Genomic DNA, 26,761 nt, shown 5'->3' with positions numbered 1-26,761 from the left:
AAAAAAAAACACTAGAGGATTCTAAGATTCTTTCAAACACTGGAAAAATAACACAAGTTGCCCAGAAGATTCTTTCAAATTCGGAAAAGAAACACCTAAGATACCCAAAACTCCTTCACATTCTAAACGTAAAAGACACTGCTGGTTTTAAAATTTTCGACAGAACTTCCCTCGCCTCTTTTAGAACAATCAAACAATTCAAGTTTCTGCTTATACAGGGTGTCTCATCAAACACTGAAGTTACATTATCGATTAAATTTAAAACGTTTTGTAATTCCGAGTAGACAAGGAAATATCATGCAATTACGAGTCGCATTTAAAAATTTAATTTATGTAATTTAGTTTTTTTAAAGATTAATTAGTTGATTCTTGAAAAACTTGATTGACAAATGGCGCAGGATTTACGGAATTGCAAATTTACTAAATCGACAAAAACATAACTTGATTTTTGGATTATTCAACACTGGGATTGTCTTTCGAATTAAAAAAACTTGTAACGAGCGACAAATTTCAGTAGAATTTAAATCGTAATGGACAAAAGTCCGAAACAAAAAAATACAGCGACGCGTTCATTATATGTTTTACGCATACAACTCCACCGGTAAACACCAATTAAACCATTTTTCCCCCAAGAGAAAAAATGCGGAACTCAAGTCCACCAAGCGACCTCAACAATTTCTAATAAATTCAGTATTTTTTAACAAAATTCCTGTCCTTGAAGACACCATCGCGTTGCCAAATACCGGTTCTTACGCGACTATCAAAATTAATGTCACACGAAATTTAGTCAATAATTTCGGCTCGGTGCTAAATTTTGTTTTGATTTATATCTGCATTAACTTTGTGAGATTCGCAAAGTTCGAACGTGGTTTAGCAACGGGTCAAAGTTAAAGCGTGAATCTCTCGCATTTTGGATTCCGAGTTTATCAAATTTTTTTAATAACGGCCATGGCTGTTATACCGGTTTTGGTCTAATTATCTAAAGCAGCAACGTCAGAAGTGGCGAAGACTCTACTTAGTGTAGGTTTGTTTATGTGGGTAACATTTAAGTAATGTTAGGTTAGTGATGGTGTTTGGAGTAAACGCGTGAATTTGAAGTGACAAGTGACGAGGACACGGTGTGTGGTTTATTGGTTGATTTATTCATCAGTGTAATATATATTGAGGCTTAGTAGCTACTAAACTGAACTAATGCGTGTTGCTCAAGAAATAAGTGGATAAATTGGTTGTTAATTTACTGTTGGGTAAGTCTTGGTATTTTTCATTTAGATTATTTATTAGACTTTGTCGTCTTAGATTAATTAATTAAACAAGGAAACATTTTTTTCAACTTAGACATTCTTTACCCTAAACTTAAATCGAGTGGAATTCGTATTTTATCCCCACATGCCTGCTTATTAGAGAATACATATCTAAACGATCCAAATATAACTTGAAACATAATAAATAAAATTCAATATTACGTTTTTTTTTTACATATAAATTCCGGAATATTTGTAAGATTCGCTAATAACCCAAACATGTGTCTTCTTGTACTAAAAATGAATTCCGCATTGCGTCTTTTTCTTTCTGTCATGTCACATTTGTCGCAATTTTTCGAACGTAACAGCAACCCCGTTAGATCAGAGTATTGTTAAAAATAAACTACAAATATTACGAGTGCATTTTAAACTAACGTGTTTACAAAATTGCCGTTGCATAAATCAACAGCTATTTTTTAATGAAGTAATTAAATTTATGCTTACACATAAACATTAATTAAAACCCAGCTACTAAACAACAAATGTTTCAACCTGCTACCGCAGACACCTGAAGGTCACCTCACTCAAGCACGCACGTCGATGAACTCCACCACACAAAGCCCGCTTTCCCTAAACCGAAAACCGCGCGTCTGGCCCAAACCCCGTCCGTGTAAGCACCTCCTTAAACCTTCATTTTCAGATAGTTTTTTCGATTTGCGTCAATCGCTACCAGTTCCTCGTTTCGTTTATTTCGTATCACATCCAAGGTCTTCGCTAGATACAAACAGTGCATAAATAACGAAAAATGTCTAATTCCGATTTTCCGAAAGCAATTTCCTTAGTGGAAACTTTCATCGGAACGGAAACGTTTTCCTCGCTTGAGGACAGCCGGGATTCATCTTTAGTGTTCATATATCACGGTTTGGGGCGAACTTTGCGATTTGCTACGAAATAGAAAAGTATGCGAAATAATTACCGGTTGCGTAATGGGTTTGTATCTCACGCGATTCGGGTTGTAAACGTGGAATTTTAGTCGGCGTGTTGCTTTGTAGCTTTCCTTGAACCTGACCCGGCGATTTTCCGCATCTGCTTTCCGGAATAATTTATTGTGGGTAGTTTGTTGGTTCGAGTTTCAGCTCATGTTTCGCGGATTAATATTTCATTTCTTTTATATTAGGGACTTATTGACCTTTTCGGTTGACAATGTGTTTTTCTTTGGTATTATTGGGCGGAGATTGGACGAGTGTTTTCAAGTGTGTTTGAGTAGCGGGGAATTTGGAGAGAATGTTTGAGAATTTAAAGAATTTTCTTATGTAAACAATGCTGGATTTATTCATATATTCAGAGTAAGGCACGGATTTTTGACGGGTGAAGTTTTGATAATAAGCGTCTGTCTGAAATAGTTCTTTAAAATATTGAAAATAGTCGGTTCGAAAATCAATTTTGTCCTTGATTTAAAAATCGCACGAAGTAGACACAATGTATAACTGTATGCGCCGCCCCTACTCTCTGAACCAAAGAAATGATTTTTTAAGGTGGAGCTTGTACAAGTGGGCGGAGCATCAGTGATATTGCGTTTTAAATATAATTCTCACGTTAGATATTTTATTTACAAATTTATCTATTTTCTCACCAACAATCACCACAAACAATATTAAAAGTGGTCACCAGAATGAAGAGGTGGGTGGGTGGGCGGGACTATTGTTTGTTCATGAGACTCTGTAGAAAGAAGTTCAACTTAGCTCCATCATGTCTCCATTTTGCTAAATAATATTGTTTCTGTAAAGTAGGAATTATTGCATTTTGCTTTGATTCGTGGTAGAATATAAGATTTAAATCAAAGTCAAACGTGGCCCCACCTACCCACCCCTACTCCGTTTTGATGACCCATTGTATTGGCTCTGAGACGTAAGTTGGAATTTATATTGACAAATAACAGAATCTAGTACAACATTTTTTTTATAAAATTTTAATATTTATTCAAAAACGACTTTACCGTCTGTGCTTACATAGAAACATTTAAAAATCCTAGAAAATAGACACACTGGTGCAATTATAGAAGCCGCCCTTCTTCTTCGGGCCAATGAAATGATTTATTAAGGTGGAGCTTGTACAAGTGGGAGGAGCATCAGTAATATTGCGTTTTAAATATATTTCTCACCTTAGATATTTTATATACAAATTTATTTATTTTCTCACCAACGGTTCAACCGAATTGAATGGGATTCTAATAAGATGATAATTCTATCATTAATTTCAATATTAAAAGTGGTCACCAGAATGAAGAGGTGGGTGGGTGGGCGGGGCTATTGTTTGTTCATGAGACTCTGTAGAAAGAAGCTCCACTCACGTCATTTCTCCATTTGGCTAAATTATATTATTTCTCTAAAGTAGGAATTGAATTTATTTATAAACTTTTAATTTTTATTCGAAAAACGACTTAACTGTCAGTGTTTAGATAGAAACATTTTAAAATCTTAGAAAGTAGAAACACTCTGGTATATCTTATCTATAAACGTCACTTTTCTTCTCTGAGTCAATGAAATGGTTTATTAAGGTGGAGCTAGTGCAAGTGGGAGGAGAATTAGTGACATTTCTTTTTCTCACTTTTGTTATGTTTATTTAAGACCAATTTAAAATTTTCTGGACACTTAAATTTCCATTTTTATCTATTTCCTCACCAGTGGTTTAACAGATTTTTCCGAGATTCCAAGAAGATAAAATAGTTTGTCATTAATTGGCAATGTTAAGAGTGGTCCCTAAGAACAAGACTGGGGCGGGTGGGCGGGGCTATTTTTTGCTTGTAAGACTATGTAGAAGAAATTAAAACTTGCCTCCACCCATCTTCCTTCTGCATTTCATTGCTTTAACATTTTATTTACTGTAAAATGAGTACTGAGTTTCGTGTGACAAGTGGTATTAATCTAATATTTAAAGCAATTTCAAAAGTGACCCCGCCCACCCACCCCTGCTCCGTTTTGATGACCCATTTTATTGGCTCTAAGACGTAAGTTGAATTTTATTGAAAAATGACAGAATCCAGTACAATTTTTTTCTCTTAATTTTAATTTTCATTTGAAAAACGACTTTGCCGTCAGCGTTTACATAGAAACATTTAAAAATCATAGAAAGTAGGCACATTCTGGTATATCTATAAAGGCCACCTTTCTTCTCCGAGCCAATGAAATGATTTATTAAGGTGGAGCTAGTGCGAGTGGGAGGAGAATTAGTGACATTTCTTTTTCACACTTTTGTTGTGATTATTTAAGACAAATTTAATATTTTTTGAACACTTTAATTACCATTTTTATTTATTTCCTCACCAGTGGTTTAATAGATTTGTCTGAGATTCCAAGAAAAAAAATAGTTTGTCATTAATTAGCAATATTAAGAGTAGTCCCTGACAATAAGACAGGGGCGGGTGGGCGGGGCTATTTTTTGCTAGTAAGACTATGTAGGAGAAATGTAAACTTCGTTCCACCCATCTTCCCTCTGCATTTCATTGCTTTAACATTTTATTTACTGTAAAATAGGTACTGAGTTTCGTATGACAAGTGGTAATAATCTAATATTTAAAGCAAATTCAACAGTGACCCCGCCCACCCACCCCTACTCCGTTTTGATGACCCGTTTTATTGGCTCTAAGAAGTGAGTTGAATGTTATTGACAAATAACAGAATCCAGTACAATTTTTTTTTAAAAACTTTTAATTTTTATTCGAAAAACGACTTAACACTCTGTGGTTAGATAGAAACATTTAAAAATCTTAGAAAGTAGACACACTCTGGTATATCTTGTCCATAAACGCCATTTCTTCCCCGAGCCAATGAAATGATTTATTAGGGTGGACCTAGTGTAAGTGGGAGGAGAATTAGTGACATTTCTTTTTCCCACTCTTGTTATGTTTATTTAAGACCGATTTAATATTTTCTGGACACTTTAATTACCATTTTTATCTATTTCCTCACCAGTGATTTAACAGATTTTTCTGAGATTTTAAGAAGATAAAATAGTTTGTCATTAATTAGCAATAATGAGAGTAGTCCCTAAGAACGAGACTGGGGCGGGTGGGGGGGGCTACTTTTTGCTTGTAAGACTATATACAAGAAATGTAAACTTAGCTCCGCCCATCTTCTTTCTCCATTTCAGTGCCTTAACATTTTATTTATTTTAATATGGTAACTGAATTCTGCTATGGCAAGTGGTAGAATCTAAGATTTAAATCAAAGTCAAAAGTGACCCCGGCTACCCCCACCCACTCCGTTTTGGTGACTCATTTTATTGGATCTGAGACGTAAGTTGGGTTTTATATTGACAAATGACAGAATCTAGTAGATTTTTTTTTTATAAAATTTTTATTTTTATTCCAAAAACGACTCTACCGTCAATGTTTACATGGAAACATTTAAAAATTATAGAAATTAGACACACTGTGGTACAATAATAAACATCGTCCTATTTCTCCGGCCAATGAAATGATTTAATGAGAAGTAGCTTGTGTGAGTGGGAGGAGCATCATTGATATTTCTTTTTATATATAATTCTAACTTCTGTTATGTTTATTTAACACCAGATTAATATTTTGTTTATACTTTGTTTACAATTTTTCTCTATTTTCTCACCAGGGGTTTAACAGATTTTTCTGAGATTCAAAGAAGATAAAATAGTTTGTCATTAATTAGCAATATTAAGAGTAGTGCGTAAGAACAAGATTGGGGCGGGTGGGCGGCGCTATTTTTTGCTTGTAAGACTATGTAGAAGAAATGTAAACTTAGCTCCGCCCATCTTCCTTCTCCATTTCATTGGCTTAACATTTTATTCCTGCAAAGTGGGATCTCGATTCTGGTATGACAAGTGGTAGAATCTAATATTTAAAGCAAATTCAAAAGTGTGCCCGCCCACCCACCCCTACTCCGTTGTGATGACCCGTTTTATTGGCACTAAGACGTAGGTTGAATGTTATTGACAAATAGCAGAATCCAGTATAATTTTTTTCTCTTAATTTTAATTTTCATTCGAAAAACGACTTTGCCGTCAGCGTTTACATAGAAACACTTAAAAATCATAGAAATTAGACGCACTCTGGTATATCTTATCTATAAAAGCCACATTTCTTCTCCGAGCCAATGAAATGATTTATTAAGGTGGAGCTAGTGCGAGTAGGAGGTGAATTAATGACATTTCTTTTTCCAACTTTTGTTGTTTTTGTAAGACCAATTTAACATTTTCTGGACACTTTAATTACCATTTTAATTTATTCCTCACCTGTGGATTAACAGATTTTTCTGAGATTCCAAGAAGATTAAATAGTTTGTCATTAATTAGCAATATTAAGAGTAATCCCTGAGAACAAGACTGGGGTGGGTGGGCGGGGCTATTTTTTGCTTGTAAGACTATCTAGAACAAATGTAAACTTGGCTCCACCCATCTTCCTTCTGCATTTCATTGCTTTAACAGTTTATTTACTGTAGAATGGGTACTGAGTTTCGTATGACAAGTGGTAATAATCTAATATTTAAAGCAAATTCAAAAGTGACCCCGCCCACCCACCCCTACTCCGTTTTCATGACCCCTTTTATTGGCTCTAAGACGCAACTTGAATGTTATTGACAAATAACAGAATCCAGTACAATTTTTTTTTAAACTTTTAATTTTTATTCGAAAAACAACTTAACCGTTAGTGTTTAGACAGAAACACTTAAAAATCCTAGAAAGTAGACACACTCTCGTATATCTTATCTATAAACGCCACCTTTCTTCTCCGAGCCAATGAAATGATTTATTAAGGTGAAGCTAGTGCGAGTGGGAGGAGAATTAGTGACATTTCTTTTTCCCACTTTTGTTATGTTTATTTAAGACAAATTTAATATTTTCTGGACACTTTAATTACCATTTTTATCTATTTCCTCACCAGTGGTTAAACAGATTTTTTCGAGATTCCAAGAAGATAAAATAGTTTGCCATTAATTAGCAATATTAGGAGTAGTCCCTGAGAGCAAGACAGGGGCGGGCGGGCGGGGTTATTTTTTGCTTGTAAGACTATTTAGGAGAAATGTAAATTTAGTTCCACACATCTTCCCTCTGCATTTCATTGCTTTAACATTTTATTTACTGTAAAATGTGTACTGAGTTTCGTATGACAAGTGGTAATAATCTAATGTTTAAAGCAAATTCAACAGTGACCCCGCCCACCCACCCCTACTCCGTTTTGATGACCTATTTTATTGGCTCTAAGACGTAAGTTGAATTTTTTTGAAAAATAACAGAATTCAGTACAATTTTTAGTTATAAACTTTTAATTTTTAATCAAAAAACGACTTAACCGTCAGTGTTTAGATAGAAACATTTAAAAATCTTACAAAGTAGACACACTCTGTTATATCTTATCTATAAATGCCACCTTCCTTCTCTGAGCCAATGAAATGATTTATTAAGGTGGAGCTAGTGCGAGTGGGAGGAGAATTAGTGACATTTCTTTTTCCCACTTTTGTTATGTTTATTTAAGGCCAATTTAATATTTTCTGGACACTTTAATTACCATTTTTATCTATTTCCTCACCAGTGGTTCAACAGATTTTTCTGAGATTTCAAGAAGATAAAATAGTTTGTCATTAATTATCAATATTAATAGTAGTCCCTACGAACAAGACTGGGGCGGGTGGGCGGGGCTAATTTTTGCTTGTAAGACTATGTAGAAAAAATGTAAACTTAGCTCCGCCCATCTTCCTTCGCCATTTCATTGGCTTAACAGTTTATTTACTGCAAAATGGAATCTGAATTCTGGTATGACAAGTGGTAGAATCAAATACTTAAAGCAAATTCTAAAGTGACACCGCCCACCCACCTCTAGTCCGTGTTGATGACCCGTTCGAGTGGCTCTAAGACGTAAGTTGAATGTTATTGACAAATAACAGAATCCAGAACAATTTTTTTTATAAACTTTTAATTTTTATTCGAAAAACGACTTAACCTTCAGAGTTTAGATAGAAACATTTAAAAATCTTAGAAAGTAGACACACTGTGGTATATCTTATCTACAAACGCCACCTTTCTTCTCCGAGCCAATGAAATGATTTATTAAGGTGGAGCTAGTGCGAGAGGGAGGAGAATTGGTGATATTTCTTTTTTTCACTTTTGTTATGTTTATTTAAGCCAATTTAATATTTTCTGGACACTTTAATTTCCATTTTTATCTATTTCCTCACCAGTGGTTTAACAGATTTTTCTGACATTCCAAGAGGATAAAATAGTTTATCATTAATTAGCAATATTAAGATTGGTCCCCAAGAACAAGACTGGGGCGGGTGGGCGGGGCTATTTTTTGCTTGTAAGACTATGCCGAAGAAATGTAAACTTAGCTCCGCCCATCTTCCTTCTCCATTTCATTGCCTTAACAGTTTATTCACTGCAAAATTGGATCTGAGTTCTGGTATGACAAGTTGTAGAATTTAATGCTTAAAGCAAATTCAAAAGTGACCCCGCCCACCCACCCCTACTCCGTTTTTATGACCCGTTTTATTGGCTCTAAGACGTGAGTTGAATATTATTGACAAATAACAGAACCCAGTACGATTTTTTTTATAAACTTTTGATTTTTATTCGAAAAACGACTTAACCGTGAGTGTTTAGATACAAACATTTAAAAATCTTAGAAAGTAGACACACTCTGGTATATCTATAAAAGCGACATTTCTTCTCCGAGTAAATGAAATGATTGATTAAAGTGGAGCTAGTGCGAGTGGGAGGAGAATTAGTGACATTTCTTCTTCCCACTTTTGTTGTTTATGTAAGACCAATTTAACATTTTCTGGACACTTTAATTACTATTTTTATCTATTTCCTCATCAATGGTTTAAGAGATTTTTCTGAGATTCCAAGAAGATAAAATAGTTTGCCATTAATTAGCAATATTAAGAGTAATCCCTAAGAGCAAGACTGGGGCGGGTGGGCGGGACTATTTCTTGCTTGTAAGACTATGTAGAAGAAATGTAAACTTAGCTTCACCCATCTTCCTTCTGCATTTCATTGCTTTAACATTTTATTTACTGTAAAATGGTTATTGAGTTTCGTATGACAAGTGGTAATAATCTAATATTTAAAGCAAATTCAAAAGTGACCCCGCCCACCCACCCTTACTCCGTTGTGATGACCCGTTTTATTGGCACTAAGACGTAAGTTGAATATTATTGACAAATAGCAGAATCCAGTATAATTTTTTTTATAAACTTTTAATTTTTATTCGAAAAACGACTTAGCCTTCAGTGTTTAGATAGAAACATTTAAAAAACTTACAAAGTAGACACACTCTGGTATATCTTATCTATAAACGCCACCTTCCTTCTCCTAGCCAATGAAATGTTTTATTAAGGTGGAGCTAGTGCGAGTGGGAGGAGAATCAGTGACATTTCTTTTTCTCACTCCTGTTATGTTTATTCACCGCCAATTTAATATTTTCTGGATACTTTAATTGCCATTTTTGTCTATTTCCTTACCAGTGATTTAACAGATTTTTCTGAGATTCCAGTAAGATAATATAGTTGTCATTAATTAACAATATTAAGAGTAGTCCCTAAAAACAAGAGTGGGGTGGGTGGGCGGGGCTATTTCTTGCCTGTAGTCTTTATAGAAGAAATGTAAACTTAGCTCCGCCCATCTTCCTTCTCCATTTCATTGTCTTAACATTTCATTTACTGTAAAATGGGTAGTCAATTCTGGTAAAACAGGTGGTGGAATTTAAGATTTAAATCAAAGTCAAAAGTGACCCCGCCGACCCACCCCTAGTCCGTTTTGCTAATTCGTTTTAGTGGATCTGAGACGTAAGTTGAAAGTTATACTAAGAAATAACGGAATCCTGTACAATTTTCTTTTAATTTATTAATTTTCATTCGAAAAACGACTTTACCGTCAGCGTTTACAAAGAAACATTTAAAAATCAAAGAAAGTAGACACATTCTGGTATATTTATAAACGCCGCCCTTCTTCTCCGGGCCAATGAAATGATTTACTAAGGTGGAGCTAGTGCGAGTGGGAGGAGAATCAGTGACATTTCTTTTTCTCACTCCTGTTATGTTTATTTAACGTCAATTTAATATTTTCTGGATACTTTAATTACCATACTTGTCTATTTCCTTACCAGTGGTTTAACAAATTTTTCTGGAATTCCAGTAAGATAATATAGTTGTCATTAATAAACAATATCTATAGTTGTTCCTAAAAACAAGAGTGGGGCGGGTGGGCGGGGATATTTCTTGCTTGTAGACTATGTAGAAGAAATGTAGACTTGGCTCTACCCACCTTCCTTCTGCATTTCATTGCTTTAACATTTTATTATATGTAAAATGAGTACTGAGTTTCCTATGACAAGTGGTATTAATCTAATATTTAGCGCAATTTTAAAAGTGACCCCACCCACCCACCCCTACTCCGTTTTGATGACCCATTTTATTGGCTCTAAGACGTGAGTTGAATGTTATTGAGAAATAACAAAATCCAGTACATTTTTTTTTATAAACTTTTAATTTTTATTCGAAAAACAAATTAGCCTTCAGTATTTAGATAGAAACATTTAAAATTCTTAGAAAGTAGACACACTCTGGTATACCTTATCTATAAACGCCATCTTTCTTCTCCGAGCCAATGAAATGATTTATTAAGGTGGAGCTAGTGCGAGTGGGAGGAGAATTAGTGACATTTCTTTTTCCCACTTTTGTTGTTTATGTAAGACCAATTTAACATTTTCCGGACACTTTAATTACTATTTTTATCTATTTCCTCATCAATGGTTTAAGAAATTTTTCTGAGATTCCAAGAAGATAAAATAATCTGTCATTAATTAGCAATATTAAGAGTAGTCCCTAAGAACAAGACTGGGGCGGGTGGGCGGGGCTATTTTTTGCTTGGAAGACTATGTAGAAGAAATGTAAACTTAGCTCCGCCCATCTTCCTTCTGCATTTCATTGCTTTAACATTTTATTTACTGTAAAATGGGATCTGAATTCTGGTGGGACAAGTGGTAGAATCTAATATTTAAAGCAAATTCAAAAGTGACCCCGCCCACCCACCCCTACTCCGTTTTGATGACCCGTTTTATTGGCTCTAAGACGTACGTTGAATATTATTGACAAGTAACAGAACCCAGTACAATTTTTTTTAGAAACTTAATTTTAATTCGAAAAAGAACTAAAACTTCAGTGTTTAGATAGAAACATTTAAAAATCTTGGAAAGTAGACACACCCTGGTATATCTATAAACGCCACCCTTCTTCTCCGAGCCAATGAAATGATTTATTAAGGTGGAGCTAGTGCGAGTGGGAGGAGAGTTAGTGACATATCTTTTTCCCACTTTTGTTATGTTTATCTAAGACCAATTTAATATTTTCTGGATACTTTAATTACCATTTTTATCTATTCCTTCACCAGTGATTTAACAGACTTTTTTGAGATTCCAACACGAAAAAATAGTTTGTCATTAATTAGCAATATTAAGAGTAATTCCTAAGAACAAGGCTGGGGCGGGTGGGCGGGGCTATTTTTGCTTGTAAGACTATGCCGAAGAAATGTAAACTTAGCTCCGCCCATCTTCCTTCTCCATTTCATTGCCTTAACAGTTTATTCACTGCAAAATTGGATCTGAGTTCTGGTATGACAAGTGGTAGAATCTAATACTTAAAGCAAATTCAAAAGTGACCCCACCCACCCACCCCTACTCCGTTTTGATGACGCGTTTTATTGGCTCTAAGACGTAAGATGAATGTTATTGACATTTAATTTAAATGCGAAAAACGACTTTACCGTCAGTGTTTAGAAAGAAACATTTAAATCTTAGAAAATAGACAGACTCTGGTATATCTATAAACGCCACCTTTCTTCTCCGAGCCAATGAAATGATTTATTAAGGTGGAGCTAGTGCGAGTGGGAGGAGCATCATTGAAATTTCTTTTTATATATAATTCTAATTTCTGTTATATTATTTAACACCAACTTAATATTTTCTGGATACTTTGTTTACAATTTTTATCAATTTTCTCACAAGGGGTTTAACAGATTTGTCTGAGATTCCAATAAGATAAAATAGTTGTCAGTTATGACAAGTGGTAGAAATAATATTTAAAAAATCATAATGGCTTGAAGACGAAAGTTCAATTTGATATTGGCAAATAATAGAATGTAGGACTACAATTTTGTTATCACATTTATTTTGATTCTTATAAATTAGAACCAATGAGGTACATATAACTGTAACATCAATTAACGGTATTAAAAATAGTCACTAGACTCAAGAGGGGGGTGGGTGGGCGGGCCACTGCTTGTTCATACATACGATTCTGTAGAGAAAGGCAAATTTTTTTTTCTTGATAAATTTCTAATAGAATTTGGGGCTACAGTTCAAAAAAAAACATTTCTAAATATAATATATACAGTTAACAATGCAAAATTGCTTACTCAGCATCTTCACCACGTGCTTCGTCGCCTGTGCATTCTTGGCGAAATTCTTCCTCCCCTCCTCCTCCACAGTCTTCTCTCCAGCGTCCCCATTGGCCAGAGCCGGATTAATCTGCTTGTACACCCTGTGCTTCAGCTTCACACTATTACCCCTCGATGGCCGCACCGTCGACTTGTGCAGCTGCAGCCCGATCAACACGTACAGCACCGTAATCAGAGACATGGGCCCCACGAAAAACAAGAATGTGGAAATTTCGAAAGCGTGTGGTATGACTAGTCGTTTCACCATGCAGACACAGTGATCTTCAACCACGCTCCCATCGGCCAGAGTCTCGTACACCACGCCAAATGCCATGGCTTGAGGTATGGCCAGACACATGGCCACCATCCAAATCGCGATGATGAACTTGATGGCGCGGTTCAGTTTGGACAGCGTGTGTGACAGGAAGGGGTGGCAAATCGCCAGGTATCTCTCGACCGTGAAGGCCGTGATGGTCAACACAGTGGCGTTGGCGGAAGTCTCGGCTGCGAAGCCTTGCATGACGCAGAAGGCTTCGCCGAAGACGTAGGGGTACTTGGACCATATGGAGTAGATCTCGGGGGGCAGACCGGACACCAGGAGGAGCAGGTCGGAGATGGCGAGGCTGAAGAGGTAGTAGTTGGTGGCGGTGTGCATGGATTTGTTGCGGGCGATGACAATGCAAGTGCTGACGTTGCCGACCACCCCGCTGACGAAAGTGAGGGTGTAGATGACGGTGATGGGGATGACGATGGAGAGGGGGTCGCGTTTCGGGCCCCAGTCGCTGCTGTTGAGGGCGGAGGACGGCTTAGTGCTGATTTCGTGGAGGGTGGACTTGTAGAAGGTGGTGTTTTCGTGGTGGAAGAATGTGGAGTTGGCTTCGGTCGAAGGCTTGTCCAAGACGATCATAGTCTGCATTTTGGCTAGGGGGTGGGGGAGAAGTCCATGGTGGGGGTTGCCGTGGGCTGCAACAAAATAACTAAATTAAAAAAATATATCGGGGTTCTACCTCGGAATTAAATTTTTTCTACAATGTTATGTTTCGCAGCGTCTATCGATTTCGCCCCAAACGCTCCTTAATAAGTCATATTTCGCCATAAAAAACCGGTAAAACTCACCAAAAAAATAAAAATCGTATTTCCACCCTATCTCCCATGCCGACTCTATATTTATGGCAAACGAAGAATATTAAAGCTTCGAAGGGAAAACGCGGTTTCGGCTGTCAAAGCTCAGCTTATAATTTAGCACACAATTTAACCGCTCTGGAACTAAAATAAATAAAAAGTGCAGTTAGAACGTGACCGGATTTGCGATAACAAAAACGAAGTGCAAAGTATGGACATTAGTAGTTTGCATATTTAACACATTCTAAGATTTCTGAGAGCTTGCACGCGATCCAGTTGTGCACTTCGGAGCTTAATAGGTGAAGATAACACAAATTACGACCGATTGTGGGTGGACACGAGAAGCTAATTAGAGCGAATTTAATCCTTTGAGGACTGAAAGGACTTCAAGTATGTACATGTGTCGGCGGAAATATGTCAAGTCCGGGTTTATGAAAATTATCATGACGCTGAAACGTCCGAGTGGACTTTTACATTTACGTGTTCACCCACACAGGGGTTTAAAAATAGTGGTCAATAAGATGAGGTGGGCGAGTTCGTTTCAAGGGAAATGGAAGTGGTTAAGTTTCCCTTATGGACCTAACATGTGTGGACATGTTCACTGGCTGAATCAATATTAATGAAAATTTATTTTGGGAGAGTGGAGCAAGAGCGAGGCAAATATATTTTTTATACTTAAATCGTAATGCGTGAGGTGTCAGTATATATGGTGTTAATAGAATGGTAATATTTTCTGATATCACAATTTTTCGTTTTTTTATTTTATTTAATTTTTCCGTTTGTCTACTTCCAAATTTTTCAATCTTTTCAATCGATTTTTTCGTTTTTTCATTTCATTTATTTTTTAAATTTTTCTTCTATAGTTTTTCGTTTATTCATTTTCAAATTTTCAATTTTTGATGTTTCAGTTGCTTGATTTTCCAATTTTTAAAGTGGACAATTTTTTCGATTTTCCAATTTCTCGACTTCCAAATTCTTCAAACTTTCGATTTTACAATTTATCAGTTTTGAATTTTGAGTTTCTCATTTTTAATATGTATTTCGTTTTTTCAATTTGTCGGTTTTTATTTTTCATTTTCTCAATTTTTTTTATTTTAATTTTCTCGATTTTGTATCACAATTTTTCGTTCTTTCATTTCCTTTGTTGTTTTCAATTTTTCTTTTATAGTTTTTCGTTTATTCATTTTCAAATTTTCAATTTTTGATTTTTCAGTTGCTTGATTTTCCAGTTTTTATAGTGGATAATTTTTTAGATTTTCCAATTTCTCAATTTTTTTTATTTTAATTTTCTCGATTTTGTATCACAATTATTCGTTTTTTCATTTCCTTTATTTTTTCAATTTTTCTTTTGTAGTTTTTTGTTTATTCATTTTCAAATTTTCAATTTTTGATTTTTCAGTTGCTTGATTTTCCTGTGTTTAAAGTGGATAATTTTCTCGATTTTCCAATTTCTCGACTTCCAAATTCTTCAGTTTTTCGATTTGCGATTTTTCAATTTTGCAATTTTCGATCTTACAATTTTCCAGTTTTGAATTTTGAGTTTCTTATTTTTAATATGTATTTCGCTTTTTCAGTTTGTCGTTTTTTCGAGTTTTCAGGTTCTTGATTTTTATTTTTCATTTTCCCAATTTTTTTATTTTAATTTTCTCGATTTTGTATCACAATTTTTCGGTTTTTCATTTCCTATATTTTTTCAATTTTTCTTTTATAGTTTTTCGTTTGTCCATTTTCAAATTTTCAATTTTTGATTTTGCAGTTGTTTGATTTTCCAATTTTTAAAGTGGATAATTTTTTCGATTTTCCAATTTCTCAACTTCCAAACTCTTCAGTTTTTCGATTTGCAATTTTTCAATTTTGAAGCTTTCGATTTTACAATTCTTCAGTTTTGAATTTTGATTTTCTCATTTTTAATATGTATTTCACTTTTTCAATTTGTCGTTTTTTCAAAGTTTCAAGTTCTTGATTTTTATTTTTCATTTTCCTAATTTTTTTATTTTAACTTTCTCGATTTGGTATCACAATTTTTCGTTTTTTCATTTCCTTTATTTTTTCAATTTTTCTTTTATAGTTTTTCGTTTATTCATTTTCAAATTTTCAATTTTTGATTTTTCAGATGCTTGATTTTCCAATTGTTAAAGTGGATAAATTGTTCGATTTTCTAATTTCTCGAATTCCAAATTCTTCAATTCTTCGAGTTGCAATTTTTTCAATTTTGCAATTTTCGACTTTACAATTTTTCAGTTTTGATTTTTGAGTTTCCCATTTTTAATATGTATTTCGCTTTTTCAATTTGTCGTTTTTTTAAATTTTCAGGTCCTTGATTTTTATTTTTCATTTTTCCAATTTTTTTATTTTAATTTTCTCGATTTTGATTCACAATTTTTCGTTTATTCATTTTCAAATTTTCAATTTTTGATTTTTCAGTTGCTTGATTTTCCAATTGTTAAAGTGGATACATTGTTCGATTTTCCAATTTCTCGAATTCCAAATTCTTCGATTCTTCGAGTTGCAGTTTTTTCAATTTTGCAACTTTCGACGTTACAATTTTTCAGTTTTGAATATTGAGTTTCCCATTTTTAATATGTATTTCGCTTTTTCAGTTTATCGGTTTTTCGAATTTTCAGGTTCTTGATTTTTATTTTTCGTTTTCCCAATTTTTTTATTTTAATTTTATCGATTTTGTATCACAATTTTTCGTTGTTTCATTTCCTTTGTTTTTCAATTTTTCTTTTATTCATTTTCAAATTTTCAATTTTTGATTTTTCAGTTGCTTGATTTTCCAATTTTTAAAGTGGACAATTTTTCGATTTTCCAATTTCTCGACTTCCAAATTCTTCAGTTCTTCGATTTGCAATTTTTCAATTTTGCAACTTTCGATTTTACAATTCTTCAGTTTTGAATTTTGATTTTCTCATTTTTAATATGTATTTCGCTTTTTCAATTTGTAGTTTTTTCAAATTTTCAGGTTCTTGATTTTTTTTTCTCATTTTCCCAATTTTTTTATTTTCATTTTCTCTATTTTGTATCACAATTCTTCGTTTTTTCATTTCCTTTATTTTTTCAATTTTTCTAATATAGTTTTTCGTTTATTCATTTTCAAATTTTCAATTTTGATTTTTCAGTTGCTTAATTTTCCAATTTTTAAAGTGGATAATTTTTTCGATTTTTCAATTTCTCGACTTTCAAATTCTCCAGTTTTTCGATTTGCAAATTTTCAATTTTGCAACTTTCGATTTTACAATTTTTCAGTTTTGAATTTTGATTTTCTCATTTTTAAAATGTATTTCACTTTTTCAATTTGTCGTTTTTTCATATTTTCAAGTTCTTGATTTTTATTTTTCATTTTTTCAATTTTTTTGGTTTTAATTTTCTCGATTTTGTATCACAATTTTTCGTTCTTTCATTTCCTTTATTTTTTCAATTATTCTTTTATAGTTTTTCGTTTATTCATTTTCAAATTTTCAATTTTTGATTTTTCAGTTGCTTGATTTTCCACTTTTTAAAGTGGATAATTTTTTAGATTTTCCAATTTCTCAATTTTTTTATTTTAATTTTCTCGATTTTGTATCACAATTTTTCGTTCTTTCATTTCTTTTATTTTTTCAATTTTTCTTTTATAGATTTTCGTTTATTCATTTTCAAATTTTCAATTTTTAATTTTTCAGTTGCTTGATTTTCCAATTTTTAAAGTGGATAATTTTTTCGATTTTTCAATTTCTCGACTTACAAATTCTCCAGTTTTTCGATTTGCAATTTTTCAATTTTGCAACTTTCAATTTTACAATTTTTCAGTTTTGAATTTTGATTTTTTCATTTTTAATATGTATTTCACTTTTTCAATTTGTCGTTTTTTCATATTTTCAAGTTCTTGATTTTTATTTTTCATTTTCTCAATTTTTTTGGTTTTAATTTTCTCGATTTTGTATCACAATTTTTCGTTCTTTCATTCCCTTTATTTTTTCAATTTTTCTTTTATAGTTTTTCGTTTATTCATTTCCAAATTTTCAATTTTTGATTTATCAGTTGCTTGATTTTCCAATTTTTAAAGTGGATAATTTTTTAGATTTTCCAATTTCTCAATTTTTTTTATTTTAATTTTCTCGATTTTGTATCACAATTTTTCGTTGTTTCATTTCTATTATTTTTTCAATTTTTCTATTATAGATTTTCGTTTATTCATTTTCAAATTTTCAATTTTGATTTTTCAGTTGCTTGATTTTTCAATTTTTAAAGTGGATAATTTTTTCGATTTTCCAATTTCTTGACTTTCAAATTCTTCAGTTTTTCGATTTGCAATTTTTCAATTTTGCAACTTTCGATTTTACAATTTTTCAGTTTTGAATTTTGATTTTCTCATTTTTAATATGTATTTCACTTTTTCAATTTGTCGTTTTTTCATATTTTCAGGTTCTTGATTTTTATTTTTCATTTTTTCAATTTTTTTTATTTTAATTTTCTCGATTTTGTATCACAATTTTTCGTTCTTTCATTTCCTATATTTTTTCAATTTTTCTTTTATAGTTTTTCGTTTATTCATTTCCAAATTTTCAATTTTTGATTTTTCAGTTGCTTGATTTTCCACTTTTTAAAGTGGATAATTTTTTAGATTTTCCAATTTCTCGACATCCAAATGCTTCAGTTTTTCGATTTACAATTTTTAAATTTTGCAAACTTTCGATTTTACAATTTTTCAGTTTTGAATTTTGAGTTTCTCATTTTTAATATGTATTTCGTTCTTTCATTTCTTTTATTTTTTAAATTTTTCTTTTATAGGTTTTCGTTTATTCATTTTCAAATTTTCAATTTTTGATTTTTCAGTTGCTTGATTTTCCAATTTTTAAAGTGGATAATTTTTTCAATTTTCCAATTTCTCGACTTCCAAATTCTTCAGTTTTTCGATTTGCAATTTTTCAATTTTACAACTCTCGATTTTACAATTTTTCATTTTTCGATTTTTGAATATTTCAGGTTTTTGATTTTTATTTTTCACTTTCACAATTTTTTTAATTTTGATTTTCTCGATTTTGTATCACAGTTTTTCGTTTTTTATTTCTTTAATTATTTTTGATTTTTCGATTATGCAATTTTTGGAGATCCAGTTTTCGGATTTTCAGTTTTCTTTAATTTTCATATTTAGATTTTACAATACATTTTCTGTTTTTTACGTTTTTTCACATTTTCGATTTTTTATTTTCTCAATTTCCAAATTTTTCGATTTTTGAGTTTCTCGTTTCTTAAATTTTTCAAATTATTGTTTCCTAATTTTTTTTTTTTCAAAGTTTTCATTTTATAATTTTAAGCTTTTTCTTTCTTGATTTATTAATTTTACAATTCTGCAATCTTTCCTTTTTCTTTTTTAATGAAAAGTTGAAAATTTGAAAAATTTAAAAAACCAAAAATCAAGAACCGAAAAAATAAAAATGTAAAAAATGAAAACTCGAAAAACTGAAAAAATGAAAAATTAAGAATTGAAAACCTAAAAAATGCAAAATAAATGAAAAATGGAACAACAAAAATAAGCTAAAAATTGAAAAGAAGATAAAACGAATCGAATCAAAAAAGTGGGAAACCCAAAAATTGTAAAATTGAGAAATTTTTGAATCGTCAAAATTCAAAAGTCGAATTTATGAAAAAATTTTAAAATCCTTGAAAAATGGAAGAATTTTAAAATCTTTAAATTGGAAGAGTGAAAACTTTTAAAAATTATAATTTTGTTACATATTTAAAATGAAATCTAAAAAAAGCAAATCAAAAAATAAAGAAACGATAAACTGAAAAATCTAAAAATGAAAAATCGAAAAATTGAAAACCAACAACTGCTATCGGAAAATTGAATAATTAATAAATTGAAAAATTTCATATTGGAAAAAAAGGAAATGATAAAATCAGCTCGTTGAAAAAGCGAAAAATTAAAAAATTAACAAGATACAAATAAAAAAAAATGAAAATGATAAAATCAGAATACTGGAAAATCGAAGATTTGTAAAAATAAGAAAATAAAAAACCGAAACGGAAATTTGAGAAACGGAAAATTGAAGAATCGAAAATTTGAAAAATCAAAAATTAAAAACTCGAGAAATTCTACATCGAAAAATTGTTGAATCTAAAAATTAAAAAAATGAAAAATAAACTTATAGATGAGAACAATTGCGAACCAAAAACTGAACAAACGAAAAATAGAAAAATCGAGAAACTGAAAAATCTAAAAATGAAAAATCGAAAAATTGAAAAGTGCTAGCGAAAAATTGAAAAATTTCTTCTTGGGAAAAAATAAAAATGATAAAATCAGGTACCTAATTGCGAATAATTGAAAAAATTAAAAACATTAAAACCCAAAATATTTAAATTGCAAAACAAAAATTATAAAATCGGAATACTGGAAAATCGAAAATTTGTAAAAATAAAGAAAATAAAAAATCGAATCGCAAATCTGAAACACAAAAAATTGAAGAATTGAAAATTTGAAAAACGGAAAATTGAAGAATCGAAAATTTGAAAAAACAAAAATAGAAAACTCGAGAAATTCTACATCGAAAAATTCAAAAATATAAAATTTGAAAAATTGAAAAAACTGTAACTCAAAAACTAGAAAAAATGCAAATCAAAAACTAAAGCAAAGAATAATTGAAAAATGAGAAACTGAAAATCTAAAATTTGAAAACCGAAAAATTGAAAAATCCGACAACTGAAAAATTTCATATTGGAAAAATAAGCATTATCCAATCAAACATCGAAAAAGTGAAAAATAAATAATTCAAAAAATAAAAAGGATAATAAACTTAAACGAAAAATTGGAAATCGAAAAAAAATTAAATGCAAAAATTTCATATAAAAAAAAAAAATTGTAAAATTTGAACTCTGGAAATCGAAATTTGTTAAAATAAAGAAAATACAAAATCGAAACGAAAAATTGCAAGTCGAAAATTTGAAGAATCGAAAAAATAAAAAATTAATCTTGAAAACTTGGGAAATTTTACACCGAAATCTAAAAATTGCAGAAGAAAAACTAAACAAATATAGAAGATAAAAACCGAAATCGAAAAATTGAAAACATGAAAGACTGAACTAACGAAAAATTGAAAAAATTAAAATTGGAAAAACAAAAAATTGAAAAATTGAAAAGTTATAAACATAACTAAAACAAAAACAGCAACAAAAAATTTGCAAATCGAAAAAAATTAAACATGCGCGAGTAATTTTGAATCGAAAAATTGAAAAAAATCCAAAAATTGAAGAATTTCAAATCAAAAAAACAAAAATTATAAAATTGGAAGTCGAAAATTTGAAGAAATGAAAATTTGTAGAATCAAAAAAATCAAAAATTAAACTAAAAAACTCGGGGAAATTTTGCATCAAATTCTAAAAATTAAGGAAATCAAAAAAACGAAAACCTGAAAAATCGCAAATTAAAAAAACGAAAATTAAAAAAATTAAAATTGAAGAAACAAAAAAATTAATCAAATTTGAAATTTGAAACCTTGAAAAATTGAATAATTAAAAAAAAAACGAAAATAAAAACCAAAACAAAAAGCCGCAAACCGAAAAACTGAAAAATTAAAAATTGAAAACTCGAGAAACCCAAATTGAAAAACTGCAAAATCTAGAACTTGAAAAATTTTAAACTGAAAAATCTAAAATTTGAAAACCGAAAAATTACAAATCGAAAAACTGAAAAATCCAAAATTGAAAATTTTTCCATTGAAATAAAGAAAAATTATTAAACCAGAAAAATTGAACGAATGGAAACTGAAATCAAAAAATTGAAAACACTAAAAATTGGAAAAATGACAGTTTGAAAAATTAAAAATTGAAAACACGTGAAATTGCAGAATCTAAAAATTGAAAAATTTATAAATGAAAACTGGAAGTGTTGTATGTTGCCAAATTGATGAAACGAAGAATTAAAGAAACAAAAAATTGAAAAAAAAAATTGTTAAATTTGAAAAATTGTAAGAATAAAGAAAATAAAAATAAAAAAGGAAAAATTGCCAGTCGAAAATTTGAAGAATTGAAAGCTTGTAGAATCAAAAAAATCAAAAATGAAACTAGAAAACTCGGGGAAATTTTGCATCAAATTCTAAAAATTAAGGAAATCAAAAAAACGAAAACCTGAAAAATCGCAAATTAAAAAAACGAAAATTAAAAAAATTAAAATTGAAGAAACAAAAAAATTAATCAAATTTGAAATTTGAAACCTTGAAAAATTGAATAATTAAAAAAAAAACGAAAATAAAAACCAAAACAAAAAGCCGCAAACCGAAAAACTGAAAAATTAAAAATTGAAAACTCGAGAAACCCAAATTGAAAAACTGCAAAATCTAGAACTTGAAAAATTTTAAACTGAAAAATCTAAAATTTGAAAACCGAAAAATTACAAATCGAAAAACTGAAAAATCCAAAATTGAAAATTTTTCCATTGAAATAAAGAAAAATTATTAAACCAGAAAAATTGAACGAATGGAAACTGAAATCAAAAAATTGAAAACACTAAAAATTGGAAAAATGACAGTTTGAAAAATTAAAAATTGAAAACACGTGAAATTGCAGAATCTAAAAATTGAAAAATTTATAAATGAAAACTGGAAGTGTTGTATGTTGCCAAATTGATGAAACGAAGAATTAAAGAAACAAAAAATTGAAAAAAAAAATTGTTAAATTTGAAAAATTGTAAGAATAAAGAAAATAAAAATAAAAAAGGAAAAATTGCCAGTCGAAAATTTGAAGAATTGAAAGCTTGTAGAATCAAAAAAATCAAAAATGAAACTAGAAAACTCGGGGAAATTTTGCATCAAATTCTAAAAATTAAGGAAATCAAAAAAACGAAAACCTGAAAAATCGCAAATTAAAAAAACGAAAATTAAAAAAATTAAAATTGAAGAAACAAAAAAATTAATCAAATTTGAAATTTGAAACCTTGAAAAATTGAATAATTAAAAAAAAAACGAAAATAAAAACCAAAACAAAAAGCCGCAAACCGAAAAACTGAAAAATTAAAAATTGAAAACTCGAGAAACCCAAATTGAAAAACTGCAAAATCTAGAACTTGAAAAATTTTAAACTGAAAAATCTAAAATTTGAAAACCGAAAAATTACAAATCGAAAAACTGAAAAATCCAAAATTGAAAATTTTTCCATTGAAATAAAGAAAAATTATTAAACCAGAAAAATTGAACGAATGGAAACTGAAATCAAAAAATTGAAAACACTAAAAATTGGAAAAATGACAGTTTGAAAAATTAAAAATTGAAAACACGTGAAATTGCAGAATCTAAAAATTGAAAAATTTATAAATGAAAACTGGAAGTGTTGTATGTTGCCAAATTGATGAAACGAAGAATTAAAGAAACAAAAAATTGAAAAAAAAAATTGTTAAATTTGAAAAATTGTAAGAATAAAGAAAATAAAAATAAAAAAGGAAAAATTGCCAGTCGAAAATTTGAAGAATTGAAAGCTTGTAGAATCAAAAAAATCAAAAATGAAACTAGAAAACTCGGGGAAATTTTGCATCAAATTCTAAAAATTAAGGAAACAAAAAACCGAAAACCTGAAAAATCGCAAATTAAAAAAACAAAAATTAAAAAAATTAAAATTGAAAAAACAAAAAAAATTATAAATTTGAGATTTGAAACATTGAAAAATCGAATAATTAAAAAAAAAAAGAAAATAAAAACCGAAACAAAAAGCCGCAAATCGAAAAACTCAAAAATCAAAAATTAAAAACTCGAGAAACCCAAATTGAAAAACTGCAAAATCTAGAACTTGAAAAATTTTAAACTGAAAAATCTAAAATTTGAAAACCGAAAAATTACAAATCGAAAAACTGAAAAATCCAAAATTGAAAATTTTTCCATTGAAATAAAGAAAAATTATTAAACCAGAAAAATTGAACGAATGGAAACTGAAATCAAAAAATTGAAAACACTAAAAATTGGAAAAATGACAGTTTGAAAAATTAAAAATTGAAAACACGTGAAATTGCAGAATCTAAAAATTGAAAAATTTATAAATGAAAACTGGAAGTGTTGTATGTTGCCAAATTGATGAAACGAAGAATTAAAGAAACAAAAAATTGAAAAAAAAAAATGTTAAATTTGAAAAATTGTAAGAATAAAGAAAATAAAAATAAAAAAGGAAAAATTGCCAGTCGAAAATTTGAAGAATTGAAAACTTGTAGAATCAAAAAAATCAAAAATGAAACTAGAAAACTCGGGGAAATTTTGCATCAAATTCTAAAAATTAAGGAAACAAAAAACCGAAAACCTGAAAAATCGCAAATTAAAAAAACAAAAATTAAAAAAATTAAAATTGAAAAAACAAAAAAAATTATAAATTTGAGATTTGAAACATTGAAAAATCGAATAATTAAAAAAAAAAGAAAATAAAAACCGAAACAAAAAGCCGCAAATCGAAAAACTCAAAAATCAAAAATTAAAAACTCGAGAAACCCAAATTGAAAAACTGCAAAATCTAGAACTTGAAAAATTTTAAACTGAAAAATCTAAAATTTGAAAACCGAAAAATTACAAATCGAAAAACTGAAAAATCCAAAATTGAAAATTTTTCCATTGAAATAAAGAAAAATTATAAAACCAGAAAAATTGAACGAATGGAAACTGAAATCAAAAAATTGAAAACACTAAAAATTGGAAAAACGACAGTTCGAAAAATTAAAAATTGAAAACAGGTGAAATTGGAGAATCTGAAAATTGAAAAATTTATAAATGAAAACTCGAAGTGTTGTATGTTGCCAAGTTGATGAAACGAAGAATTAAAGAAACAAGAAATTGAAAAAAAAATTAAATTTGAAAAATTGTAAGAATAAAGAAAATAAAAACCAAAACGAAAGATTGCCAGTCGAATATTTGAAGAAATGAAAACTTGTAGAATCAAAAAAATCAAAATTAAACTAGAAAACTCGGGGAAATTTTGCATCAAATTCTAAAAATTAAGGAAACAAAAAACCGAAAACCTGAAAAATCGCAAATTAAAAAAACGAAAATTAAAAAAATTAAAATTGAAAAAACAAAAAAAAATTATAAAATTGAAATTTGAAACATTGAAAAATTGAATAATTAAAAAAGAACGAAAATCAAAACTGAAACAAAAAGCCGCAAACCGAAAAACTGAAAAATTAAAAATCCAAAAACTCGAGAAACCCAAATTGAAAAAGTGCAAAATCCAGAAATTGAAAAATTTTAAACTGACAATTCTAAAATTTGAAAACCGAAAAATTACAAATCGAAAAACTGAAAAATCCAAAACTGAAAATTTTTACATTGAAATAAAAAAAATTATGAAGCCAGAAAAATTGAACGAATGGATACTGAAATCAAAAAATTGAAATCACTAAAAATTGGAAAAATGAAAATTTAAAACACGTGAAATTGCAGAATCTAACAATTGAAAAATTTATAAATGAAAACTCGAAGTGTTGTAGGTTGGTAAATTGTAGAAACGAAAAATTGAAGAAATAAAAAAATAAAACCGAAACGGAAAATTGCAAATCGGAAAATTGCAAAATCTAAAACTTGACATATCCAAAAGTTAGAAAATCGAAAAATTGAGAAATTTAAAAATAAAAACTCCAAGTAAAATTGAAGAAACAAAATAAAATGAAAAAAAGCTGAATGCTTGAGAAATTTTAAAATAGAACATTGCAAAATCTACAAATTGAAAAACAAAATAACAAAAAATTTTTAAAAATCGAAAATCGAAAAATTGAAGAAATGGAAAACTGGAAAAATTAAAGTAAAAAAAAATCAAAACATTGAAAAATTGAAATTTAAAAGCGTAAAAAATTACAACTCGACAAACTGAAGAAACAAAAACAAAAAGTACTTTATAAACGTTATCATTATCACAAAAATAAATCTCAAAACTTTTTATGATTTTTCAAAGAAGCTGCATTTTGCACTTCAGGGGCGAGGTAAGTTCTCTCTAAGTAACCTTCCCCAATTTTTTTCATAAATTGGCTACTTGCCAGCAAACAAACTCCTGCCTTGCTCTTATCAAAGAAATGGAAATTTAAAAAAAATTTCCTCCTCCGAGAAAAATTGTTTCGTTTGATAGATTGCGTTCGTGGCGTTATTCTAGCCCCCCACCCCCACCTCTATTAACACTCGTATTGTTTTGACACATAAAATTGTACAAACGTGGCAAACTTCCCGCCGCCCAAATTCCGAACCTAAAAACTTCCAAAACAACGCGGACTTCAAGCAAATCGCTAATCGACGCATTCTCCCTCCACGAAAACTAATCGTTATCCGCCCCCAGCAAATTGAGAAACCCCGTAAATTCTTCTGTTATTCGCTTAAACTTTGACAAGGGTCAAATAAATCTTGTTCGCGCTCACTACTAATCCTGCACTTTATTACTCCCTTCATAATTTATTCACGATTTTATTAGATTTGTTAGAGAATGTTATCGCAAAGTTAAATTAGCCGATCCTGTTTATGACAACACTGACTCATAATAATTCACCCTCGTGCTTACATTACGCAAACCGGCTTTTTAGCCCGCAATTGAATTAAACAAAAACGATGAAATGGAGCGGATAAGACGGAACGAGACTTCTGCCTGCTTTTTCCACATGCGGGAGTTTTAAAATTCAAATGGGACGAGGGTCGAGGGTTTTCTGATCGCTAAGATTGCTGGATTTGCTTGGGGGTTATGGGGGTTTTAATCGCGGGGAAATTAAAATCTGGGTGAGGAGAAGTGGCCCGCAGGGAGTTGTGGGGGTGTAATGGAAAACCGGCTAGAGTGACAACATCGACACTTAAAATAACAAATCGAAACTGAATTCGGGTTTAAGTTTGCGGCTTTGTGGGAAAGGATGGAAATGTACCTGAATAAACAGACTGACGGGTTTCTTATTTTAGATGGCGGATAGGTGAGTAGAAACAGGAGCAAGGATTCTTTATTTCAGAGAGTTCGGC

At 30.4% G+C, this 26,761-nt stretch overlaps 1 protein-coding gene across 2 annotated transcripts in view; it reads right to left on the bottom strand.

The window, feature by feature from the left end:
- Positions 1–26,761, bottom strand: part of LOC135121423 (pyrokinin-1 receptor-like) — a 100,696-nt gene that overhangs the window by 28,162 nt on the left and 45,773 nt on the right. For both annotated transcript variants that reach the window (XM_064045746.1, XM_064045745.1), the window contains exon 2: positions 12,684–13,667. In XM_064045746.1, coding sequence (XP_063901816.1) covers positions 12,684–13,620 — 937 coding nt within the window. In that variant the 5' untranslated portion in view covers positions 13,621–13,667. The remainder of the gene's footprint in view (positions 1–12,683; positions 13,668–26,761) is intronic.

Source organism: Zophobas morio, unplaced genomic scaffold (genome assembly GCF_036711695.1).
Source record: "Zophobas morio isolate AGI-343-1 ecotype UQ-CSIRO unplaced genomic scaffold, CSIRO_AGI_Zmor_V1 ptg000580l, whole genome shotgun sequence".
Classification (NCBI taxonomy): Eukaryota; Metazoa; Arthropoda; class Insecta; order Coleoptera; family Tenebrionidae; genus Zophobas; species Zophobas morio.
Note: the sequence above shows the minus strand (reverse complement) of the source record. Positions and strands in the feature narration are given on the sequence as shown.